General features: G+C 43.3%; 2 protein-coding genes across 3 annotated transcripts; one reads left to right on the top strand and one right to left on the bottom strand.

Annotated features, from left to right (window-relative positions):
- Positions 1–128: 128 nt before the first annotated feature.
- psmg2 (proteasome (prosome, macropain) assembly chaperone 2) lies at positions 129–12745 on the bottom strand. 2 transcript variants are annotated; one of them, XM_084484511.1, is made up of 7 exons: positions 11458–12745; positions 3042–3209; positions 2882–2940; positions 2647–2765; positions 1942–2115; positions 960–1080; positions 129–748 (listed from the first exon to the last, which is right to left on the bottom strand). In XM_084484511.1, exons 2-7 carry the CDS (start codon positions 3148–3150, stop codon positions 668–670), a joined length of 663 nt encoding a protein of 220 aa, XP_084340637.1. In that variant the 5' UTR covers positions 3151–3209; positions 11458–12745; the 3' UTR covers positions 129–667. The 2 variants fall into 2 exon arrangements, with proteins under 2 accessions (XP_084340637.1, XP_084340636.1); XM_084484510.1 differs by lacking the exon at positions 11458–12745 and adding an exon at positions 3431–3569 and having other exon boundaries at positions 3042–3213.
- On the top strand, positions 10098–23261 carry LOC311364991 (neurocalcin-delta B-like). Its single transcript, XM_084484512.1, has 4 exons — positions 10098–10410; positions 19585–20014; positions 20886–20991; positions 21391–23261. The coding sequence occupies exons 2-4, from the start codon at positions 19637–19639 to the stop codon at positions 21483–21485; spliced, it is 579 nt and encodes a 192-aa protein (XP_084340638.1). The 5' UTR covers positions 10098–10410; positions 19585–19636; the 3' UTR covers positions 21486–23261.
- The last annotated feature ends 388 nt before the right edge of the window (positions 23262–23649 follow it).

The raw sequence follows: 23649 nt of genomic DNA, 5'->3' as shown, positions 1-23649 counted from the left end.
CGTGATTCCTAATAATCATTACTATTCTAAATGAGTCTGCTTTTGGGACTTTACCTAGCTGAGTTAAGCTGCTCCATCTATCAAATATTCCCCCTGACCGATGTAAGGAAACACAAACCCTAGAAGGACACTTTTATATTGTTTATTAAAAAAGGCAATTCATTTTTTTATTCCCAATTGGCTTTCATTTGTGTAGCATTCTGTTGTACTCTTTAACCTTGAAATGCATACTTGATATAATATGCATTGTTGCATCTGCATATTTTATCAGCAGCTTTTATTCAAACAAATCATGTGGGTTACATTTAATATAGTATGCCTCAGTTATGACAATGATGAGACAACTACTTTAAAAACAGAACCTGTCACATAACGATGCTTGAGAGGCAGACAGGAAACCGGGGCTTACCCATATAGTCTTACAGTGCATGCAACCGGTTTGAGACGGGAACCGCGTGACCTCGTCGGTAGGTGGGACTACCAGGAAACTAGTGTGGCTAGCCGCCAGGCACTTACTGCCAAGGGGGCGGAGCCATGACGGCCCAGGACCTTCACAATCAGGGCCTTTGTTCTTTGGAGTACATTACCAGCTGACATTAAGTTGACAGGTCACTTATCGAATTAAAGCCAAAACAACAGCATAGAAAAGACCTGGAGCGCTATCAAGTTAAAAAATGGAAGGTGGGTGACTGTTGCCAAACAGGAGCCTCCATGAGCCCGGAACCTTCCACTTCTGTGCTCCTCGTTTCTATGAGAGAGCACAAACATTAAAAACGTTGAGGTTTCAGCACAATAAAATCTGAAATTAATCACTCTAACCTTAATTTTAAGGCCATTATAGTACTGTTCCAAAAATACATTTAACTCAATACATGAACAGCAAGTCAAATGAACAGATGAATCCCCTAAAGGCCGGTTTATAAAAAATAAAAATTAAAAACAGTCTGTTGCGCACTTACGTCATTGTCCACCAGGAGGAGCCAGTCGTTGAGGTGGTTGACTAGCGTGAAGGCGTCTGGGACGTTGTCGCCCTCGGAGCAAAACACCAGCAGCACAGCCAGGCACAGCTCTTCCTGACAACTGAATACAACACCGTATATGGTCAGGTGAACTGGCTGAATTTATTCTGTATTCGTCATCATGCAATGAACCAATCGCAGCGGTCATTTATCAGGGAGCTTACTGAATGCCCACCGACCCCATGGTTCAATAGGTTATAGAGAGGCCTATGAAAGATGCTTTTGAGATAATTGTTTCACGTATAAAAATTGTGTCCATTTCTTAAATTATATAAGAGGAATTATTTGGCCCACTCCAGTCCTGACAATGCTGCCTCAGCTAAGTTAAACCTTTCAACTTCAGCTTTTAAGCTATCAGCAACCACAAAGACCTTTTTAACAGCAACAAACTCCACAGCAAATGCACTTTACATGGCACTTTCCAATCCATTTCACCCATGTATCCTTTGATTATTGATGATTATGGATTATGCTATAGAACACTATAGGCCTGGGAAATAAAACAATAGATTATCGTATTGTGATAGACTTTTGATCAATACCAATATAAAACATGTTCAATATAATATTGATAAGAGACTGGACCACCGAATCTAGCAGCTGGGTTTGTTACACAAACACGGTTCCATACTTATTTACAATATTTGAGTGTTTTTCATTGTTGTATCGACATTGGAGTATTTATCAATGAAGAACAGTGGGAGGCCATATCATAAGTGTTAAACAGAAGTGTTTAAATACAGCATGGTAATTCCTAGTCTTTAGGTCATTAAAATGATCAATAGTTATTATCAATAGTTAGTTAGATATCGATCAATATGCTCAAGTAATATTGTGATATGTCTTTCAGCCATATCGCCCAGGCCTAGAACACTGTTGCCTCCACATTCCCAACTTAAACAGAATTCATGTTCAGCCGTACCCATCTGTGAAGAGTCCTTTGGTGATGCCTCCTCCGGGGACCGAGAGGCGTGGCTCCACCTCCACCAGGCCAGGGAAGGGGGACAGCTTCTCCATCTCCATCCAGCCCAGCTCCGTCAGGGCGGGGCCCGACACCTTCTGCATGGCGGGCGTGACCAGGTACCTCAGCGGCGTACTGTAACAAATACATTAGAATAAATACATCAATTAAATTACATTTTATTTGTATAGCCCTTAATCACCATTACAGTCTCAAAGGGCTTAACAGGCCAAATATTTATGACACCCCCCTGACCCAAGCCCCCATCAAAAGGCTAATTGCAAACTGACAACTCTAATGTCCAGACCTTACTTCAACTACGGGAATAAAGTTTAGGTAACGTTGATTGTGTTCAAATATATTTTATTAGACATGTTTACCCGACTTGTTTATTCCATTTATTTTGTACATGGATGTATATATATTGCTGATATTCTTCACTTTTATCTTTTTTTTTTAGTTTGCACTATATCTCTATCACTATATCTCAGTGTGTCTTTTAGTGAAAGATGTATCACAAACATCCCAAAAAAAATGCATGATTTTTCTTCCCCTTTTAAAAAGAACTTGCCATTTTTTCCTTTAAATATTTGTCAAACAATCTAAGTCCCATGTGTGAGAACTGAGGTTAGCGTCCAGAGCGAATGCAGGAAGAACTTTGCGAACCCTTTGAGCTGCTGGTCATCCCGCTGGTAGGCGTGGCTGCTGGACAGCACCACTGTCCGGGAGAACTCGCTGATTTTGATCCAAGACATCAACAATTTCCGGAACTTTCTGGTTCTTGACTGCAACGAAATAAGTTTAAACAGTTTTTTCCCCCAGCTCAAGACAAACCTATCCTGTGGAGGTTTTATTTGCAGCATTTCGAACATATTATAAAATAATGATGACACACACTGACCTGAATAAGGGGTGACCTGATCTGAAGGACTGCCAGCTTCTTTTCTGCATCTCGGTAAACTATAAAAGAGAAGTTTGTGAGTAGATTCGTTTTAAGGGAAGTATAGAATAGTCAACATTCTGCACAGATTTTGATCAATAAAACAACTACTGATCTATACCTTCTGCTGTAGTGTGAAGTTCCCCAGCGTCCTCAGCTGATGTGGCGTATGGATTGGGCCCCGCCATGGGGACGAGGCAGTCCGTGTGCATGTAGCCCACCCGCTTCATGCCGAGCGTCGACACGATGAGGTCTACTGCGAGCTGTCCCACATTGCCGACAGCTATTGCTGGCTGAAAACAAACACATCGTCGTTATGGCAGACATATAATGACACAGTATAGAATATGACGATAGAAGAGATATAGGATTATAGAATCACAGTTAGTTATAGGTTGGTTATATCCCAATTGAGTACCATAGAGTACTAGATACATCATCTAATAAACGACGATCAAATTATTGTGTGGTGAACCAGGGATGTGCGTGATGAAGCAGATATTAACTCACCAGTATAAGGGTAAAGCCTTTAAAGGAGGGCGGGGTAGCTTCGACAGGAATAAACATTGTATCGATTATTATTTCACAAAATATATCTTATTATATCTCTGAACTTCTTTCTTCCTTTACTTTCACTTCATGCCTGTTTAGGGGTCTTGGTCGACTGTTAGTGACGTGTGTGGTTCTACGTGCCTGAACTAAATGTTCATAATAATAAAAATAAAAAAAACGTTTAATAGAATAATATGGGACATTTTTGGACTCTCGTTGTGTGCCTGTATAATCACCCTATTTTCCTGTATTAATATATCATAAATAATGGTTTCGATTGTGATATAAGGGAAAGCAGGGATATGAACGGGCAACTAGTTTGCCTCACAACCAAAAATATGAAGGAGTGTGGATGAGGGAAACTTTAAGAAAATATTCTTAAATCAAAACGCTTTTTTAAATATATACAACATGTATCCCAGAACAACCTGCAGTTTCTGTACTGCGCTAAAAACGCATTGACGTTTTTTTTTTCAGATTTATTGTCCACCTTTTAGAAGGCAGCATGTCTTAAGGAGGGTGAGGCTATGCAGGAGGCTTATAGATGGCTTATCATTTCTGCTGATTCATTTTGCATACTCACTTGTCTGTCAACATTGTCTGGCTCTGTATGGATTGGTTGATTTGACAAGATTAAAGTTTCGGTGCTGTAACTTAATTAGTTTCAGCTGCACGAACCAAATTCCCATTGAACTAGTCTTTTCAAATAAAGGGCTTATCAGGCCATTATTTTATCATTAGTAAGCATATAACTGACAGAGTACAGTATCAGTTAGTCATTACGGCCGCTAGGTGGCAGTGCTACAACATTACAAACATCCTTTTATTATCGTTTTCTAACAAAGCACCACATTTTCAGATGGTCGCAAAATAAATAATAACATAAATATCTGAATGTACATGATTATCATGAGTGAATCGTATTATATGTACATTTACATTTGTAGTACATTGCATGATCATTACTGGGTTCAATTACTTGTGGGTCAAATTCAATCTATAATCCTAAAACTTCTGATTCAAACATTTATATTATGTAATATTTATAGTGGGAGTGTGTGTTTGTGCATGTGTGTGTGTGTGTGTGTGTGTGTGTGTGTGTGTGTGTGTGTGTGTGTGTGTGTGTGTGTGTGTGTGCGCGCGCATGTGTGTGTGTGTGTGTGTGTGTGTCCGGCGTGTACATGCGTGTGTGTGCTTACATTCCCTCAGAGAGCATCAGGAGAGGCCGTGTGTACGAACTCAGAGATCAACAGCTTACACCTTCATGTGTTGCGTAACTCCTGTCTTTACATTTCTCATGCCCTTCACCAGAAGGCCTTTGGCTTACTCCCTCTTTCTGTATTTATAACTTGTTTTGTTTTAACTCTTTAACTTGTTTCAATCCACTCCTTCTCCTACTCCTAACCTGTCATGTTCAAACCAATGTCAAAATCTGTAATCATCATGGCTAGCTTCACCCACAACATTTTCAACCTTAACCTTTTCTTGTGGCGACCCCAACATAATTTCAACCCTATCAACATTGTCCCACACTAAGTGGTGAGGAGTATAGTTCAGTCATGGGTACGAGTCCTTATGCACTGTTTGTATGTACAGAGCCTTCAGGAGACCTTTCTGCAGCGTATAAGCGATCTCCCGCGACCCCTTATGCATATCAGGAGACCCCAGTTGGGGAAACACTTGACAACCCAGCGACTGTCGCCTTCCCCTCTCTATTTGCCTCTCTACGACCATCAATCTAGCAGCTAGCCTTAGGCTGCTAGCCCCTGAGCTAGCTGGATTTCATTAAGCCAATTCAGCCTCCCATCTGCTGCCACCAGACAGCGGATGGTCAGCCTGAAGACGCCTCATGCAGAAGTGCTGACTCACCCTGTGGAGGTTAAGTGGACGGGTGTAGTGGGTAGGATGTTCCGCCCCCAGTCAAACGGTACCCGGTCGATCCCTGATGGACCGTGCAGCCTACCTGTAGGCCTCCCACCCTCCCACCCCCTCCCATCTCCTTAATGCAATGGGCCGGAATTCAATGTGAGACGCTTTAAATAGCGAAAATAGTAGTCGCCTCTTTTTTTCTTAATTTAAAGTACACTCAGTAATCAAAACTAGGGCCGTGGTGTGTAAAGGTTTAAGGTTATCGGTCTAAACCACCTCACCGGCAAGGGATGGAGGACATTAATGTAGTTCACCTCATCTTCTTCAGATGAGGAATGACTCATCCTTCATCCTTAGGAGACCTTCCACAGAAATAGAGGATTGTACCGTGGCCAAGTTGTGTTGAATGAGATCACTGACCTCTCCTGTCGGTGGGCAGGTGAGGTTCGTATGGGAGCCGCTGCCACCAGAGACACTGCCTCCACAGGTTCTAAAGTCCTCCCTCACCCCCTTTGTCTCTCTTTCTCTCTCTGTGTCTCTTGGTCCCCATCCCCCTCCACCCCCCCTCCCTCTCTCCCCCCTCCCTCTGTCTCCCCCCCTCATCACCATCTGCCATGCTGTGTTTGTCTCCACCTCTCTCAGTTTTCTATCTCTCTCTCTCCCCCTCCCTATGTCCCTCTCCCCCCCCCCCATCGCCGTCAGTCTTGCTGTCTTTTTCTCCACCTGTCTCTGTTTTCTCTCACGTGCGTGCGTGCGCCTCCCTCAGTCTCCCCCCCTCATCGAAGTCTGTCTTGCTATTTGTCTCTACCTCTCTGTTTTCTCTCTCTCTCTCTCCCCCCCTTTCTCTCTCCCCCCTCCCTCTGTCTCCCGTCTCTCGTCGCTGTCTGTCTTGCGGTGTTTGTCTCTACCTCTCTGTTTACTCTCTCTCACTCTCCTCTCTCTCTCTCTCTCCCCCCTCCCTCTGTCTCCCCCCTCTCGTCGCCGTCTGTCTTGCAGTGTTTGTCTCTCCCTCTCTGTTTTCTCTCTCTCACTCTCCTCTCTCTCTCCTCTCTCTCTCCATCACCTATTAGATTCCTGACGTGCATTCAGACGTCCGAGCAGAGACTGTGACTCAATGCTTGCTATGACTCAGCAGCATTATTTGAATCTGTCCAACCTCTTCCAAAGTAATATAAAAAGAATAAAATAATGAATTCAAAGCAGAACGCCGACCATGTTCGTCAATGTGATGACGTCCACACAGCCTTGTGGCGTGTCTCAGAGGCAGTAAGTGCCGACAAACAAGACAGGATTTTTTTTATGTATGCGTGTATCTATATATATTTTTGCTAATTGTATAAATTAATACTAGGGGGCAGATTAGATCTGCATGAGGCAGTAGCTCAGAGAGGAACACAGAAAAGATGCACATGGATGATGTGTTATTCTCAGTCATGTAAGCGTTGTATGAGACTAGTTTGTACTTTCAAAGAGGCTCTGTGTGATGAAAATAAAGAATTGGTATTATATGGACAAATGTTACCTCCGGGAACATTTTCATACAAATACTACAGAAATATTTCATTGTAGTATAGTACAATAGTACAGTACACTGTGGACTCTGTGTGGGATGGTTTAAGCAGTCTCACCTGGCCTGAGTCAGACTGATTGGACTCTGGGGCCGGCACACCTGTTGTGCATCTAGTAATCAATGTGCACAGGTTAAACCAGTCTTCTCCACACACACTCAGGGAGATCTCCTGCATGCAGCGGTAGTGCATATCATTGTTAATATGATGACGATAATAATAAACCATTTTTCCAACATCCCCATCCTGTGTCCTTGTCTGGAGGAGCCCAGTAAAGGACACTTGGGTGGAGTGTAGCATCGGCATTGCAACATAAACGTACTCACTTTCTGTTAGACAATCCTTTCTACATAGACGAGGTTCTTTTAGTTATTTGTTTCAACAAGGGTTTTGGTGGTTTGTACTACAGAAATAAAGAGAAATGGATGGAGAGACAGATGATAGTTTGATGTTTTTAATGAGGTTTGATGAACGCTCTGAGTTGGAGAGAGATACAGCAAGAGCATTTGAGAGAGGGTTGGTGTAAAAGAGAGCAGGAGAGTTGGAGAGAGAGCGAGAGATAAAAAGTGGGAGAGAGAGTTAGAAAGAGAGTGAGAGAGATTATGACGCACTGTGCAGGACAGCCAGACCTCGGCACCCAGCACCCACACTAGCAACCACTCCAGCCTCACTCCTTTCTGTGTCTCCCCTGGCCCTAAGACCAGGGACAACCTGTTTCATGTTAGGGTGTTCGCATGTACTAAAATACAATTAAAATTTTAAAGGGGTGTATCTTTGCGTGTTTAAGTAAGAGCATGCAAACTGTGTTTTAAAACTGACAAGTTCTCACAAGGTTTATCTCATTCATAGAAACCTTGTTTTGACTAAACTCAAATAGTCTATTATTCAGCACGCTTCCACACAATTGTTTTGTCTGTTTATATTAGCCTGTTTAACATCTTTGCAGCGATGATCCATTTCAAATGGCAGGAACAGAAGGAGAATATGATTTAACATGACATGTAGTCAACCACTTGATAGCTGTGGGCAATGTGCCATCGCGTGTGTGTGTGTGCATGTGTGTGTGTGGGTGGGGGGGGGTTTTCCCTTCCCCTACGTAGGCCAGATGACACTTATGTGATCAAATTTGCCCTTTCACCCCATTCCCATCAGCAGAGAACATCAGCACACTCTGGTTAGATAATCAGTGACTCGGAGGGCAGTTGGTTCTGTTTGATCTCTACGGTGGCTCCTCCGCTCTATTTAGCCTTGTCGCTAATAAAGCCTCACCATTACCTAATGACGGGAGAGAGCGTGTCACCGAGCGGGGCGGCTGATTTAGGTGCTATAGCTCTTCGCCTTAAAGCCTCTTGGAGGTTGAGCTGTGCCAAGCCAGGTCCCTGTGTGTGTGTTGGGCGTGTGTGTATATATATATACATATATAAATAAATAAAAATAAAATGAACATTTGATTAAAAACATACAATGTTATAATTATAGTAATACAGTGTGTGAGTGTGTGTGTGTGCATGTGTGTTCATGTTGGTGCACGTGTCTGTGTTTGTAGATATGTGTGGTGTTATCCAAACCCTTATAAAATGGAGGTCTGGTCAACTTTCATGGCCGGAGCAGGGGGTAAACGCTGCTATGTCAGAGCTCGCCACCATATTTGAGAGGAAAGACTGCACGTGTGTGTGCATGTGATTGTGTGTGCGTGTGTGTGTGTGTGTGTGTGCGTCTGTGTGTTAGTGTTTGTGTGTATAAATGTGTGTGTGAAAGTGTGTACTAGGTGTGTGTATGTATGTGTGTGTATACATGTGTGTGTGTTTGTTTTGTGGATGTGTATCTGTGTGTATATATGTGTTTGTGCGACTGTGTGTGTGTGTGTTTGTGTGTGTGTGTGTCACTGGGAGAGCCAGGCAGATCAATATAAAGCGAGGCTATTAGTCAGAGGTTGCAGCAGGGCGAGTTCCGCCGCCACTCAGGGACGAGGCCCGTGAACTGATGACTCCTGGTGGGGCTTCACTCTGTGACGCAGACTGGAAATAATCCAGGGGTTTCAATGTGTCACACAGACACACAGACACATACACTCGCTGACACACACACACACACACACACACACCACTCACGCCATGCTTGTGAGAGAAAAACAAACCTGTTGACATAAAATGTTCTTAATCCATTCATCGGACGTAATGTCACTCTGTTGCATGTACACTCACTCACCCTATTAGAGTATTTGTATAGCTACGTATGTCCAGGGTATCACTTAATCATAATGCACAGAGCTGTTCCATGCATGGCTTGCTGATAAAAGCAAGTGTGTGTCTGTGTGTGCGTGTGTTTCTACTAGGCCCAGTGTGCTGCACTATAGTATCAGTTGGCATTGTGTGTCATTGTGTGTCTGTCATTGTGTGGCAGTGTGTGTGTGTGTGTGTGTGTGTGTGTGTGTGCGCATGCGTGTGTGCATGCATGCGTGAGTGAGTGCATGTGTAGGTTTGTGTGTGTATGTGTGTGTGTGTGTGAGCAAAGTGTTTTCTGCTGATTCAATAGGCAGGGGGCCCTCCAGGCCACGAGGAAGACTCCTGTTCTCCAGAGCAGAGGCTGAATAAGCCCCGGGGCTTTGACTTTCTCTAATCACCTTAGAGAACGCCTGGCATCCAATATGCTGCCCGGGGCGGACACCTGCTGTACCCGGTAGTCTCAGCACGGCCTCACAGCCACGCAGGGCCGTTTGTCGCCCTGTTTGACTGCATTCAAGATTTTGTGGTGTTGTTGATATAAATTAATAATACATTTGGTATTTTTTCTTACATTTTTAATAAATAAGCACATTTACGCAATGCATCTGCATTTTAAAGTAAAATCAAAAAGAATGCGAAATTGTAACACTATCACAAGTGTCTTTTGTTGACTTGTCTTGGTAGACACAAGGCAAGGACTTGGAAAATGGTTTTCAAGCAAACCCGTTTTACAAAAGATAATCAGAGCTCCTACACAAATACAGACAGGCCTACACTCATAAAGGCTTAACAATTTCATAACAACAGACCCACAGCATAATCAGACATCAACTTATCATTATAAAACATTTGGATATCTACAATATTTGAATCTAAAAATCACCCAAAGCTGCACCTATTTATATCTTTATATTTAATCATACGTCATTTCTCTAGAAATGTCCAGGATTATCAAGCAATCCTACAGGTGCTGTGTTTAAGTTGCCAGGCCGACGCGCGGCTCCCATTGGTCCCCGTCGTACCAGGTGACCCGCTGACGTCAGGAGGCAGGCTCCGGCCGGCTCGACGAGCTTAGCGGAGGTTTTCCAGTTTACAAAAAACCTTGTCCCGTTTGGAGTGGAAGAAGCTGGGCTACCCCGCTATATATCGCTCCCGGTTCAACATTTGCCCAGGCAACATACGCCCAGGCCGAGGCCACGATCAGCCGGGGAACATTAACTCATGGACAATTAGAAAAACTCGCACGCAACATCCCAAACACAGCGACTCAGGCGAGGTGAGTGTGGATACCGTTGAGTTGATCCGCTGTTTCCTGGACTTTGCTCTGTGCTCAGGTGAGCGGGGACGCTGCGCAAAGCGAACGCAATTGATTATGTTCAAGTAGCGTGTAAACATTGTCAAACTAGGTTGAAACGTGCGTGGCTTGGATAAAATACTTATTTTCCGGTTCCCCTGTATAACTCTGTTAACGGAGGCTGTGTAGTATTACAAGGCTGCAGCGGGAGCGTGCAGCGGTCAGTCGGTAGCTTACTGCGCCTGAGCTGCGGGGGAGATGAAGGTTGATCTCTAAAGAGGATGAGATTGCCTCATCCATGTTCACTGAACACTTAATTTTTTACAATTTGAAGGTGTGTTTTCTTCGTTTTTCGTCACAAGTGAAGTCAGGAAGTGCCATTGAATCTCTTGACTCACTCACCCACTCAGTCGGGGATGTGACGAACAGGGTCTAGTGTGAGAACTTAGTGTTTGCATGATAAAGAAACTCGGCGACGGACGTGACGTTTTTCTTTGACTGATCTCTTGCAGCCACGAAGCCGCATAAAGTGTGTGTGTGTGTGTGTGTGTGTGTGTGTGTGTGTGTGTGTGTGTGTGTGTGTGTGTGTGTGTGTGTGTGTGTGTGTGTGTGTGTGTGTGTGTGTGTGTGTGTGTGTGTGTGTGTGTGTGTGAGACTTCTTTCGGAAGTACCTCATTAATGATGGCTGTATCGGTACGATCACAAGGGAGAACCTAAGGGAGAACCTAATGTAGTTTATAAGCATCAGGATTACAGGCGTGACTCTAAAAACCACAGACCACCGCTGAAAGCAATGACTGCTACACACGATGTTTCCAACACAACTTTGAGTGGCTGAGGTTGAAAGACTGCAGAACATCTGTAGGAGAAAGACACACCTTTGTGTCAGTGTATGGGTGGTGGAGGGGCAATCATGATATTCCCTTCCTCCCCACAAACACATCTCACACACACACACACACACACACACCCTGAATCACACACAGTTAGACCAGACGTTTCTAGCAGTACTTGGGTTCCCAGCAGTACTTGCAGTAGAGTGGCTGGTTCTCAGGGGAGGATCCGGCGGAGGATGATGCCTTGCTTGTAGTCGAGTCAGAGCGTCCTCCCAAACACAGGATGCGGGCTGCACGGAGATGAGAAGCGGCTATATTTAAAAGGCGGCTCTATTCTGGGGCCGCGTGGGTGTCTGGTGGGCTTGTTTTGAGGCCCGCCTGGCCGCAGAGCCCATCCCCCTGTAGTTAGGCTGCCTCTCTGTGTATAGTCTCTCTCTCTTTCTTTCTCTCACACTCTCTCTTTCTCTCACACTCTCTTCTGTCTCCACATCACTCTTTTAACTGAACACAATATTTAAATGGTCATGTAGTGACAAAAAAAACTTAAATGAAAGGGTGTTAAAGAGTAAAAATCCCAGTGGTGAGTAAAACAGAAAGACTGCTGTAGTACAGGAATCTTTGGGACATCAAATAATTTAGCGGGGCTGAAAACACACACACAGTTTGCCGTTATCATACAACTTTGTTTGCGTCTGCCTGTCTGTTTTTTAAGTTGTGTCATCACCTGTCTGGTGATGTGTCTTCCTGCTGCACGTGATGCTCGCTTTTGTGCTCACTCAATGGTTCAGTCTTTCTACTCGTGTTTTGAGTTCACCTCTGGTGTACAAGTATTCATCACTCTCCTTCCTCTGTTACTGGCGTGGTCATACTGTCCTGTCCCAGTGGTACTTTAGCGTGGACCCCCTCTCTCCCCCCAGCTCTGATGGGACGTCCTGAGCTGCAGGGCGACCCTGTCCTGTCCTACCCAGTGACATCCACAACCATTTACATAATCATAAAGTGCATCCACTTCCCCATCCATCCGTCCGGAGGCAATATTTACATTGCAGATAATGTTCCTCCCATGGAGGGAAAACTAAATGATGGTAGATGAGAATATAAAGCCAGGATTAGGCATGTGGTTATGTATTATATGATTTTAAGCTCATGGTTAATGTCACTGTGTAGGCCTGCCGTGGGAAAGAGGGATCTAATCCTATGCATTATAAAGTATTTTAAATATGAAGGATTAGTGTAAGTATGTGCACGCATGTGTGTGTCTATCTGTCATGTTTGTGGGAACTACAGACCGGCACTTTTTTAGTAGGCCTAAGGGTCCTCCTGGTGAAAATGGGGTTATTTCTATAATTTCTTTTATGAAGGTATTTGATTTGGGAGTGTGTCACAGGCTTGATGGCATGTCCCCAGAAAGGGAACCTTTCTGGGTTTTCACGAAAACGGCCATCTTGAAATGTTGTCTGTGGAGTTTTGCTGCTCGTAGAATCAAAGGTTACAAGAGTTTGAACATTATTGAACGGTGACGCAATTTTGGGGGGAATTTCTGTAGTTGCTTGCTTCAGTGTTTCAGAGTTCGGAAAGTTTTTAATGGAGCTTTGGTTCATTTTAAACTTCTGCTCCACATATGGTATGTGGTGATCTTTTTAAGTTAAAGGTTAGCAATGCTCCCACTTCCCCTTCTTCAGATCATGAAATCATGAAAATAGTGCAGAGATAGGGACCCTTCTCATACTCTTCTCATCAGTTGCTTGCTAACCTGGCTTTTAACACAGGCAGTCCATTCTGGGTCCAAACTAAATGGATTGGGAGCAAAAATAGTATTTCGCAGAAAACACGCCTTGTTTTTGATTTGCAAGTTTTTTCTCCAGTGCTATTTTTATGTCTCGCTGACGTATCGCGCAGACAGAACCTTATGCAGCCCCATGTGAAGGGAATGGGGATGAGATGTTGTAAGGCCAGGGGTCGCTCCACCTTGGCAGATTGCCTGGGTTGGTAAAGGTTGCTTTGGTGCTCAGGGAGGCTAAAATGTAACCTTACTAAATGACACGAGGGCTGGGGTTTCAGTCAGAGAATCATGGAGAACATGCTTCAGCGAGCTCTGTAACATGAGCCAACAAGCACAGAAAAAGGACTCTGTGCCATCGCAAGTAATCGATGATTCAAGTGATTAATACGTAATGCGATTGGATGTGTAGTACATTTGACCAGGGCATTCTGGGCAAGTTTTTAATTAGTACATCTTCTGAAACTATGGAATGGAGGTGTTGTTGTAAGCAAATGTATGTTTGATGTGTGTAAATATATGTCAAGTTCCTCCACTTAGGGATTTTGTACGAGGAAGTAAAAGTTTGCAAATTGATAAGTAGTTTTGGAAATTATTCATATTTTCAAATAACACATTTTAATTCTAATGTTTTCTCTGCCTAACCTATGGATTCCAATAGATCTATTAACACAGTTGCACAGAAAAAGGGGGCTACCTCTACTTATATACATCTATGTTTATTGTGACATTAGTGGGCTTTGAACTGACTTTGATGGATGATGTGGAATTACGTAATTTGTTTTTCAATGGAGGTTGATTCTGTGAGGAGTCGAGGTGTCTGTTTGTCGTCTTGCTAAACAAGTCTTCAGGACTATCCTGTCCTGCTGGGCTGGTGTCACGTTTTATTAAAAGGATTCATTTCACACCGCAGGAGCCTCGTTTGCGCTGCAGAGAATCTGCTTCCCTTGTGTAAGATGGTAAACCAGGGTCCTGGGTGTTTTTAGCACGGCGTGCTCTGTTCAGTTACACACACATGTGGAACCCAACACCCAGTTTTATCTACTGCAATGGATAGAACTGACGAGAAATCAACATATCTTATTTTAGCTTAAATGTTAAGAAGGCAGCTCCACTTTTTCTGGACTATATTCCGCAGCCTAATTTTCCTTCGTACAGTTAGTTCAATTCCTAACACTATCTCCTGAAATGTTCCACTCTTCCATGCCAGCAATCAAATTAAGTTCTCGAATCATTCTCACCAAGGGTTAGTGTGGTTCTCCCCGGGGGGGGGGGGGGGGGGGGGGAATCCATGAATGACCACGTCCCACCCCATCACAGGTGTATTCTGTTACATTATGGATGCGTTATTCATGAACGGAAGCTGGCTGTTCACAATCCAGGCCTCGTATGTTTCACAGCTCCTCTCTGTCCTTCCTGCCTGCCCTGAGTGCTCCATGACCCTCCCTTGTTCCCGTACTTGTCGGCTGGATTAACTAAAAGGGGCTCTAGTGTTAAGCCTCACCTGGAGGATATAAAGGGAGACTAATTGCCCGTTACGTAAGCATGCATCCGATGTACTATTTTCGTTGAATTGTAATTGTGAGCACGTTGCTCTGAATAAACTTTGGTTGACAGGCAAGGAAGAGAATGGAATATTTGTGCTTTCTGGAAGGTTGCAAAAATTCCCAGTAATTTGAATTTGCAGTGAAAGCTTTCTGATTTGTGCTGTGTCCCGACTCCCGAGCACGGTGCAGAGACTGCATGTGTTTTTGTTCTGAATACGTGGTATGACGAAGTGAAGCGTCAAACCAGTCAATATTTCTTATGATTATTGGGATGTACTTTTCAGTAGCCCAAAGTAAGACCAATCATAGCTCCAATGTCTTTAATCGAACATGTTTAAATCAACCAACAAAGGTTTTAAAATCCCTCCACAATGTAGTCTAGAAGACGGGTTTATAAAGGATGCCGTCACCCACGCAATTTCTGGACTAATTGCCGAATCCAATTTTCTGGGCCAAACACATTTCTTTTGGAAGTCAGTGATCCAATGACCCTTTTCCAAAGGTCCACCTTGATATAAAATTACCCCATTGCTTAAGACTGTAAGTGCCACACATTAAATGACAATTCTGGTATTTTGAACTTTGAGCCCCCTTTCTGGTTTGTCTAGGGTGAAATAGAGACACAGAAATTTTGACAATTGGTCCTGTCTCGGGTATTTGGCTCATTTAGACTCGCCCCTGCCTGCTTCAGAATGGCTTGCTATGGGCATTCACAAACCTGTCCTTAAAACAACCCTAACCGTTTGTTTTCAGAAATGTGCAACTCACTGAGTAGTTAGTGGTGTTAGTTGATGTTCCAAATCAAGTATCATAGGGTTAGTTAATACATTTTCTGTCGTGTTTTATTTGGCATTTTGTAAATCCATTGATTTCTGTTGGAAGAGGCATTGCTCGTTGACCGGAAACGGAAAGGGGGGCTGGTTGTAGTCTTTTCGCTCGGTCTAGCCCTACTGTTGATACAGAGAACCGAGCGAAAAGACTACAACCAAACGTAAACAGCCCCATTTCCGTTTCCAGTCTGGTTTCTGTTTTAATGGGATTTACAAAATGACAAATAAAACATGTCAGAAACAGTATTTCACTACGATATTGATTTGGAACATCAACGAACACCACTAACCACACCACAAACGTTTAGGGTTGTATTAAAGGCAGGTTTGTGAATGTATATACCCGAGAAAATACCTGAGACAGGACCAATAGTCAAAATTTCGGTGTCAACCACTCTATTTTATCCTTATCCAATGTTCAAAATACCGGAATTGTCCGGTATTTTGAAAAAATACACTTAAAAATCATTGCACACACAAAGTGGTGATGTTTGCAATAACAACTGGAAAATAGCTGAGAGATGGAGAGGCTGTGGTGTGAAGCGCAAAAAAAACGTATGAAAGGAATCCAATGAATGAAGCCTGAGGCAGAATGGGCACCGCGTGCCATGCCAAGCATTTGGTGGAGAGGAAGATAATAAGGTCCAAACTGTGGCTCCTATCCAATCTGGTTCTAGCGGCTCCTAATGTGGTACGAACTTGTGCTTGGTCTTGGACAGCAGCTTTTGGCCTGAAAGACCTAGGCCTTTATACGTGTATTCACACCAGGAATTTTTGGTTTGGTGCGGTTCCTTTTCACATAGCAATTTTCGCAGCAGTCCCAGAATTTGACAACAAACCCACATGTGTGCAAATATTGTTCAATCATTGGAAAAAAAAAAAAGGTGGGGGGCGGGGTAAAGCGTTAAATAAAAAAAAGGGGGGGAAAGCGCTGGTGAAAGTAAACAATCATGGATATCCAGCGTGACATACATTGATCTGCGGACCCGTCAAACTCCTTCTCCCTTATCCTGGTGCTGAATGTGTTAAATGCATTAGCATTTTTATGTGTGTTTTCAGCACTGGGTTGCTTTCACATCTCAAGCGAACCGCCCCAGGGTTAGTTTGGAAGTGAACCGAGAGCACCTCTCCAGCTGGGTCTTGGTCCGACTGGTCCGCACCAGAGTTTGATGGTTTGTATTCACACCAGCCCAAAAGGTCCGCACCAGTGATTTCATTTTTTGGGGTTTGGTTCGAACCAAACAAGGCAGGTGTGAATACGCATTCACTCACTCTTTCACTTACTCACTCACTCATTCACTCTTTCACTTACTCAATCTTTCACTCACTTACTCTTTCACTCACTCACTCACGCTTTCACTGACTCACTCACTCAGAAGACCTGTGGGTGTTTGTAACCAGGGAAATCCAGTAGATCTGGACGCTGGCCCACATGGTTTGACCTCCTGAAGTCGTGGCCGTCCTGTGGTTACATAACGGCGGCCGTCATCGCAGGTAAGAGCCTTAAAGGTTAATGGTAGTCCTCCATGATCTCCAGAGCCTACAGCTCCTAGAAATAGCTCCTCTTTAGGTCTAGCAGTTCAAGGAGATGTTCAGCGCTGTGGGGGACCTCTGGCCCCACACGAGATGGTGGCTCGCGGTGCTTTGTGGGAGGTTTACTACCCGGTCGTATTGCTTCATTCCAATTGCAGTTCTCGTCTCTCCATCTACTGTATGGGAGATCAACTTGAAGACATCAGACGACCACGCTCTCCGTTGGGTTCTCTTGACAGTGTCTCTCTGAATCGTCGCTGAAGCCCTTGCCCCCAGCCACTTCAATAAAGCACATATTACTGGTACTCATTGGTTTAAGGGTTATGATGATGACTCTTCAACAGGCCCTAGGCCTAATGCTACTCCAGTCTATTTGCAGATGGCCTTGGCGTGTGACCAGCATGCTGAGAAAAAGTTTTGAAGTGTTTCATATTATTTAAAGTAGCTGTTAAATGCAAACACAAAGCGGTCGAAGGAAAATGTAATTACCATTACTCTTTGTGTTCATTCATATACGATGCTATTCTGTTCTTGGTTGGAAGCTTAAATTGAACTGGACGAAACTGATACCGACTGTTGCCATAGCAGCGCACACCTAATTAGCCCGAAAACTCCTGCGGCCCTTTAAGCTATTAAAACCGTGGCAGGCCTTTTGTGTGCAGCACCACAACAACCCTGGACAAAACAAAAGCACGACTTTATGAAGGGACGCTGTGTATGAATGATTGAATGAATGAATGAATGGATGGATGGGCTCACTCAGGAAGACATCGGTGCCCCGGTGGGTAATAAGCAGAGTGACTCAGTCCTCTTCTATCTGAGTGGTGGTGCATGTCCGTCCTTATGACCGTGTCGTGGTTATGATGGAGAGGAACACTACTTGTTGGGTAACACAGTGTGGACTGGCTCTTCAGCTGAGCCATTCCAGATCGAGGGAGCAGAGGTCCGTCTGTGTTTATTTGGTTTTCCACTTCAGAGAGTGGACACAGAGAGGGGGATTTAGTCAGTAAACCATGAGGTTTGAACCCAGAGAGATGCAGCCTCATGTGCTGTATATCAAAAGTGACAAAAAAAAATAGTTTAGGTTATGGAACTTTGTGTAAACTCGGACTCAGTCGTTAATCATGCAATGCTTTCCTCTTGACGATTATAAAAGTCTAATCAAATTTAAACCCAGGAATTGAATGCCGTGATAGGGGCTGTAAACATGACTGGATCATAAAATATATCACTTTATTACACCTTTGTTTATTCTATTGGATTAATTCTTTTTAAATTTTTCTAAGTAGATGACTACATGGCTGATATCCCACTACTTATCCATTTCAAGTTGCCCATTTCCTGCTTATCTTGGGCGTATACAAACAATGCAGTGTGTGTGCATGTGTGTGAGAGAGAGAACCCACCAACCAACATTTGGTGGCATTTCAACACTTTCTCGAGTGGAGGTGTGCCTACCGTGTGCTTCTTGTGGTCTCTGCTCGCCCATACGACACCACCTGCAGACACGCTGCTGCCAGCCACGCGATAGATGCATTGTCTCTGGGTGGCTGGACGTGTGAACAGCTGCTAACCTCCCAGCAGCCACCACGGCAACACCAGGGTGACGGAGAGAAACCCATTCAGTGTTTTTGAATGGGTTTGTTTTGTTTAGAGTTAATTAATTGTGTGTGTGTGTGTGTGTGTGTGACCAACTTCTTAATTAGTCTTTGGTTCAACTATTAACCAACCGTTGTTTTTTGGGGGGAGAGGGACAGAAATGTATCCATGTGCACGTACATTTAATTACGTGCAAGCTTTGATGTCGTCCTAGCCTTAAAGAGTGAACTTTATTCAATCTCTGGGGATTCTCAGAATGGTCCCAGTGTGGCGATGCAGGCCGCTGGTCAATCCAGGCTGTATTCATCCTCTTATCTTTACAACTAGATGTATTTTGCAGTGGCCAGACATGGCTTGTTATATTGATAATAGCATTAATAGATTAGTTATTTTATTTGATGCATGCTGAAGATCAATAGGTCAATGGAAAATAGATATAGAATATGGAGTAATATGAAACTTGTTTGGACTTATTTTAAAGCATAGGTTATTGCATGTCATATAATGTTCTGTAAATCTGTAAAAATCTGTAAATGTAGGAAATACTATCATGAGCAAAACCTAGAGTAGATTATCATTATGACAACTACTTTACAATATTGCCCCCTTCTAAACAATGCTAAAAGTTAATTATGATATGGTATGCATACGATCACTGTTGACATGACAGTTAAAACGTAAACCAAGTCAGCCACTATCAGCAAGTGAGTGTACGCACATCCTATGAAGCAGCCTTTTGCCAGGAAGTGTGCTTGCATCTGCAAAATACAAACACAGCCACCGAGAGAGAGAGAGACACACACACACACACACACACACACACACACACACACACACACACACACACACACACACACACACACACACACACACACACACACACACACACACAGACACACAGACACACACCTCTACCTTTCTCATCTCCTTATCTTTGTCTCTTTTGTCCCCACCCTCTTACTTAACCTTACCCCCCCCCACCACTCTCTCCGATCACTCACTCTGCTTGTCTCTCCGTCTCCCCCCTTCAGACCAGCAGCAGACACACCGCCCGCGGCAGCAGCAGCTACCCCCGGAGGCGCCATGGGCAAACAGAACAGCAAGCTCCGCCCGGAGATCATGCAGGACCTGATCGAGAACACGGACTTCAAGGAGACGGAGATCCAGGAGTGGTACAAGGGCTTCCTGCGGGACTGCCCCAGCGGCGCGCTCTCCATGGAGGAGTTCAAGAAGATCTACGGCAACTTCTTCCCGTACGGCGACGCCTCCAAGTTTGCCGAGCACGTGTTCCGCACGTTCGACGCCAACAACGACGGCACCATCGACTTCCGGGAGTTCATCATCGCGCTGAGCGTCACGTCGCGCGGCAAGCTGGACCAGAAGCTCAAGTGGGCCTTCAGCATGTACGACCTGGACGGCAACGGCTACATCAGCAAGGCGGAGATGCTGGAGATCGTCACGGTGAGCGGAGGGAGGGAGGGAGGGAGGGTGGTGGTGGTGGTGGTGGTGGTGGAGAGGGATGAGTGGGTGTGTATTGGAAATGTTCGTTTTTTTGGTGGTTTCACTGTTCCATAACTAAAATAGGCGAGAACATTTTAGAAATTTGGTGTCCAAAACTGAACTGGTGCGATGCAACTGCACACCATCGTGTTATCAGAAGCAACCTGTGTTCACGTCCCTCAAAATGTAAACAAGCACAATGAACCCTGGGTAATTAAAATGGAGGGTGCCGTTAAAGAAACTCGTCTATATTTAATACTATTCATCATTACTGAGAAGCTTTTAGTAAAGTTCCACCAATGTTTGGAGTGGATGTCCAGAAGTGCGGATAGACACTGGTAACATAAATAACTTATAAATAAATATAAGCACTGCATAGTGTGTCCGTGAACGTACACAAGCTTAACTTAAAGCTTTACTTTTATCAGGAGAGAGAGAGAGTGGTCAGCCAGGTCTTTCCCTAAGTGGATCTTCAGGCTTAACATCCATTACATCTAAGTTACACTCTCTCTTTCCTTACATCCAAGTCACTCTCTTTCTTCCTTTACTTATTTCTACCAATTTTCAGGTTTTTTTTTCCATACAATTTAGATTTTTTTTTGTTGTTGTTGTTGTTGTTGTTGCTCTTTTTACATTTTTATCGTCAGAAATTGACATAGGTGATATTGTGAATGTGGAAATCTGAAGTGTTTTATAGTTCCTAAAAAAAATAATCAACTTCTAAAAGCATGACACCGCAGAAATGTTCAGCAGTCCTTCTAGAGAAGGCTAGGCTAGCAGACCCTCTCTGAATCCAAGTCCGCCATCTTGTCCCCTTCTGCTGTGTCTCCAGGCGATCTACAAGATGGTGTCCTCCGTCATGAAGATGCCAGAGGACGAGTCCACGCCGGAGAAACGCACAGACAAGATCTTCAGGCAGATGGACACAAACCGGGACGGTAGGTTACACCCTTTGGACAAACCTCGGCTTTCTAGATGTTAACCCGTAACCTTGTTTTTAAATGTTCAAACCAACGGCGGAGCCAAGTCATCACCATGGTCACGATTTATTCATCCAATAACTTATCCCAAATGCCAGTTTACTGTAGGGCAAGTGTTCAAACTTTGTCATTTTCCTGGCGTCTATAGCGGACACGAGCACTTCACTGCCTGAAGGACGCACTTTAGGACACAACCCTCCACAGAATGATTTGTTTGATTGTTCTTTGTCGTTAAAGCTTATTCGATAAAAGGCCAAAGCTGGGTCTGCTGATTTAATAAGCGCTCTCTCTCTCTGTCTGTCTGTCTGTCTGTCTGTCTGTCTGTCTGTCTGTCTGTCTGTCTGTCTCTGTCCCCAGGTAAACTGTCTTTGGAGGAGTTTGTGGAGGGAGCGAGGAACGACCCCTCTATAGTAAGACTGCTTCAGGGTGACCCAAGCAGTTCCGGCCAATAGAAACCCTGGACTTTACCTCCCCCACCCCCCCCTCCCCCCACCACCCCCCTCCTACATGCACATCTTTTTTTATTAATATTATTTTTTCAGTTGACCCATCAGATCTGCAGATTTGATTATTGATTATTTTATTTTCTCCATTCTTTATTAGCCGACCAAATCACATCCAAAGAGAGACACACACACACACACACACACACACACACACACACACACACACACACACACACACACACACACACACACACACACACACACACACACACACACACACACACACACACACACACACACACACACAGGAAAACACTGGTGTTCTCATCTCAGTTTCAAAAGGCCCAGCCAGTAGTCTTGGAAGCGGATAAATACAAATTTTATTTTCTCAAAAGTTCTGATCTGTAAACGCTGTCCTTTATCATTTTAGATAGATTTTATTTTTTAAGTATGTTTTAAAACATTTCTCCTGACTTAAAGGGTAAAATTACCTGAAGTATATCTCTAAATATGTCTATTTTTCTGTTGTGTTACCGACTTGAGTCTCTTGATGTTGGGTTTTGTATATTCCTGAGGAATCTTCCATCTCCCTGGAGAACTCCATCTGTTGTTTCTGGTTCAACTGTTGATGGTTTGCTGACCCGTTGTTCACGAGGCTTTGACAACAATTTCAGAGTCTATTGTTCATTTTGTTGTTGTTTGAGAAAATGTTACATCAAAACCGAATCTCACTGGCAAAAACGTGTATTTGTTGAAAAATACTATAAGCTGTAGGTCCGTACAATAGACTATTTTAACTGGAATATTTGATCAATCAAAGTGAAGAAATTTCACCGCTCTGAACATTTTTCTCTTTTATTTCGATTGGAGACAAAATGGAGTTAGACAAGATAATATATGCATAAATGTATATCTTCCTTTACTGTTTTTAACATTGTGGTAATTTGCCACAGTGAAGGTTTTGACATTAACTTATTGATGCATTGTATTGTTGTTTTACTTGCTGAACAAGCAATGAATGTGTATAGTATATATTCATTCATATTTATGCTAGACTGGTAAGGGAAGACAAAAATGAAAGAAGACCACACAATTGCTATGCATAAGGGTTTGAATATGCAAGGTTATAAACTGTTTGTATAGTTTGGTTCTTACCTCTGTGGATAGGAAAAAGAACTCCCAAGTAATCCTAATGTATCCTCAAATACATCCAGCCCCCAAAATAATGACCTCTTGCATTTAACATGGTTGACACTGTATGTAAGCAGTATGGTTCTTATTTGATAAGTAATGTGCTCGGTTTGGAAGCTTTAAATTCAAATTTGGAGGTTAAAGAATAAACACTTTGAGTTCTTAACACTGGTTATTTTACAAGAAGGACAGATTGCTTGTATTATTTGCAAAGTTATCATCTCCATGTTGACTGATCAATAGTTAATGAACCGTAAATTAAGAATGAATCACATGAATGTTATCTCTTAACTGTAGCGCTGTTCCTCCATATTTCAACAGTTGACCGAGTCCGCCCCTCTGTATTTCATTAGCAGCAAGTTGTGGTCAAGTGCCAAATATAGACACACAAAAAAAAGAAAATGAAAACTACCACCAACCATGACCGCACAGTATTATATCAATGTATACTGTATGATTGTTATGTGTTATCCGAAGAACAAAGATCCTTTGTCGCATCATTTTGTAGATTTTTGTATTGTTACTTGCATTTTGTGTTCAACGTAGGAAATGTCCATTTTTGTTTTCTCAATAAAGACAAAATGGAAGGCGTTTGTTGTATAGAGGACATTACTGAGTTCACGTCTTTTTATTTTATCAAATTCAGTTCAACACAATATGACTAACACAACCAAAATATATCAACAACATAGTTACACATATTGTTTATACAAATACACAAATGTATTTTATAATAACTCATTTTGCTCACACGTAACTAAAGGTTTGGCCATTTTAAATACATGACGTTTTTAAGGAAGTGGCTTTTAAATTAAAAAAAGCGAAAGCACATGGGTTCAGTGAAAAGTATCGGACCTTCCTCATACATCGGGGAACATTACATTGTCATTCATTAAAAGCATTAATAAATAAAGACGCCAACGGTAGACATTTAAAGAGGATCCATAATGTGAAAGCGTCTCTAGATGGATCACCGTGG

Source organism: Micromesistius poutassou (genome assembly GCF_964030765.1).
Source record: "Micromesistius poutassou genome assembly, chromosome: 20".
In the NCBI taxonomy this organism is placed as follows: domain Eukaryota; kingdom Metazoa; phylum Chordata; class Actinopteri; order Gadiformes; family Gadidae; genus Micromesistius; species Micromesistius poutassou.
Note: the sequence above shows the minus strand (reverse complement) of the source record. Positions and strands in the feature narration are given on the sequence as shown.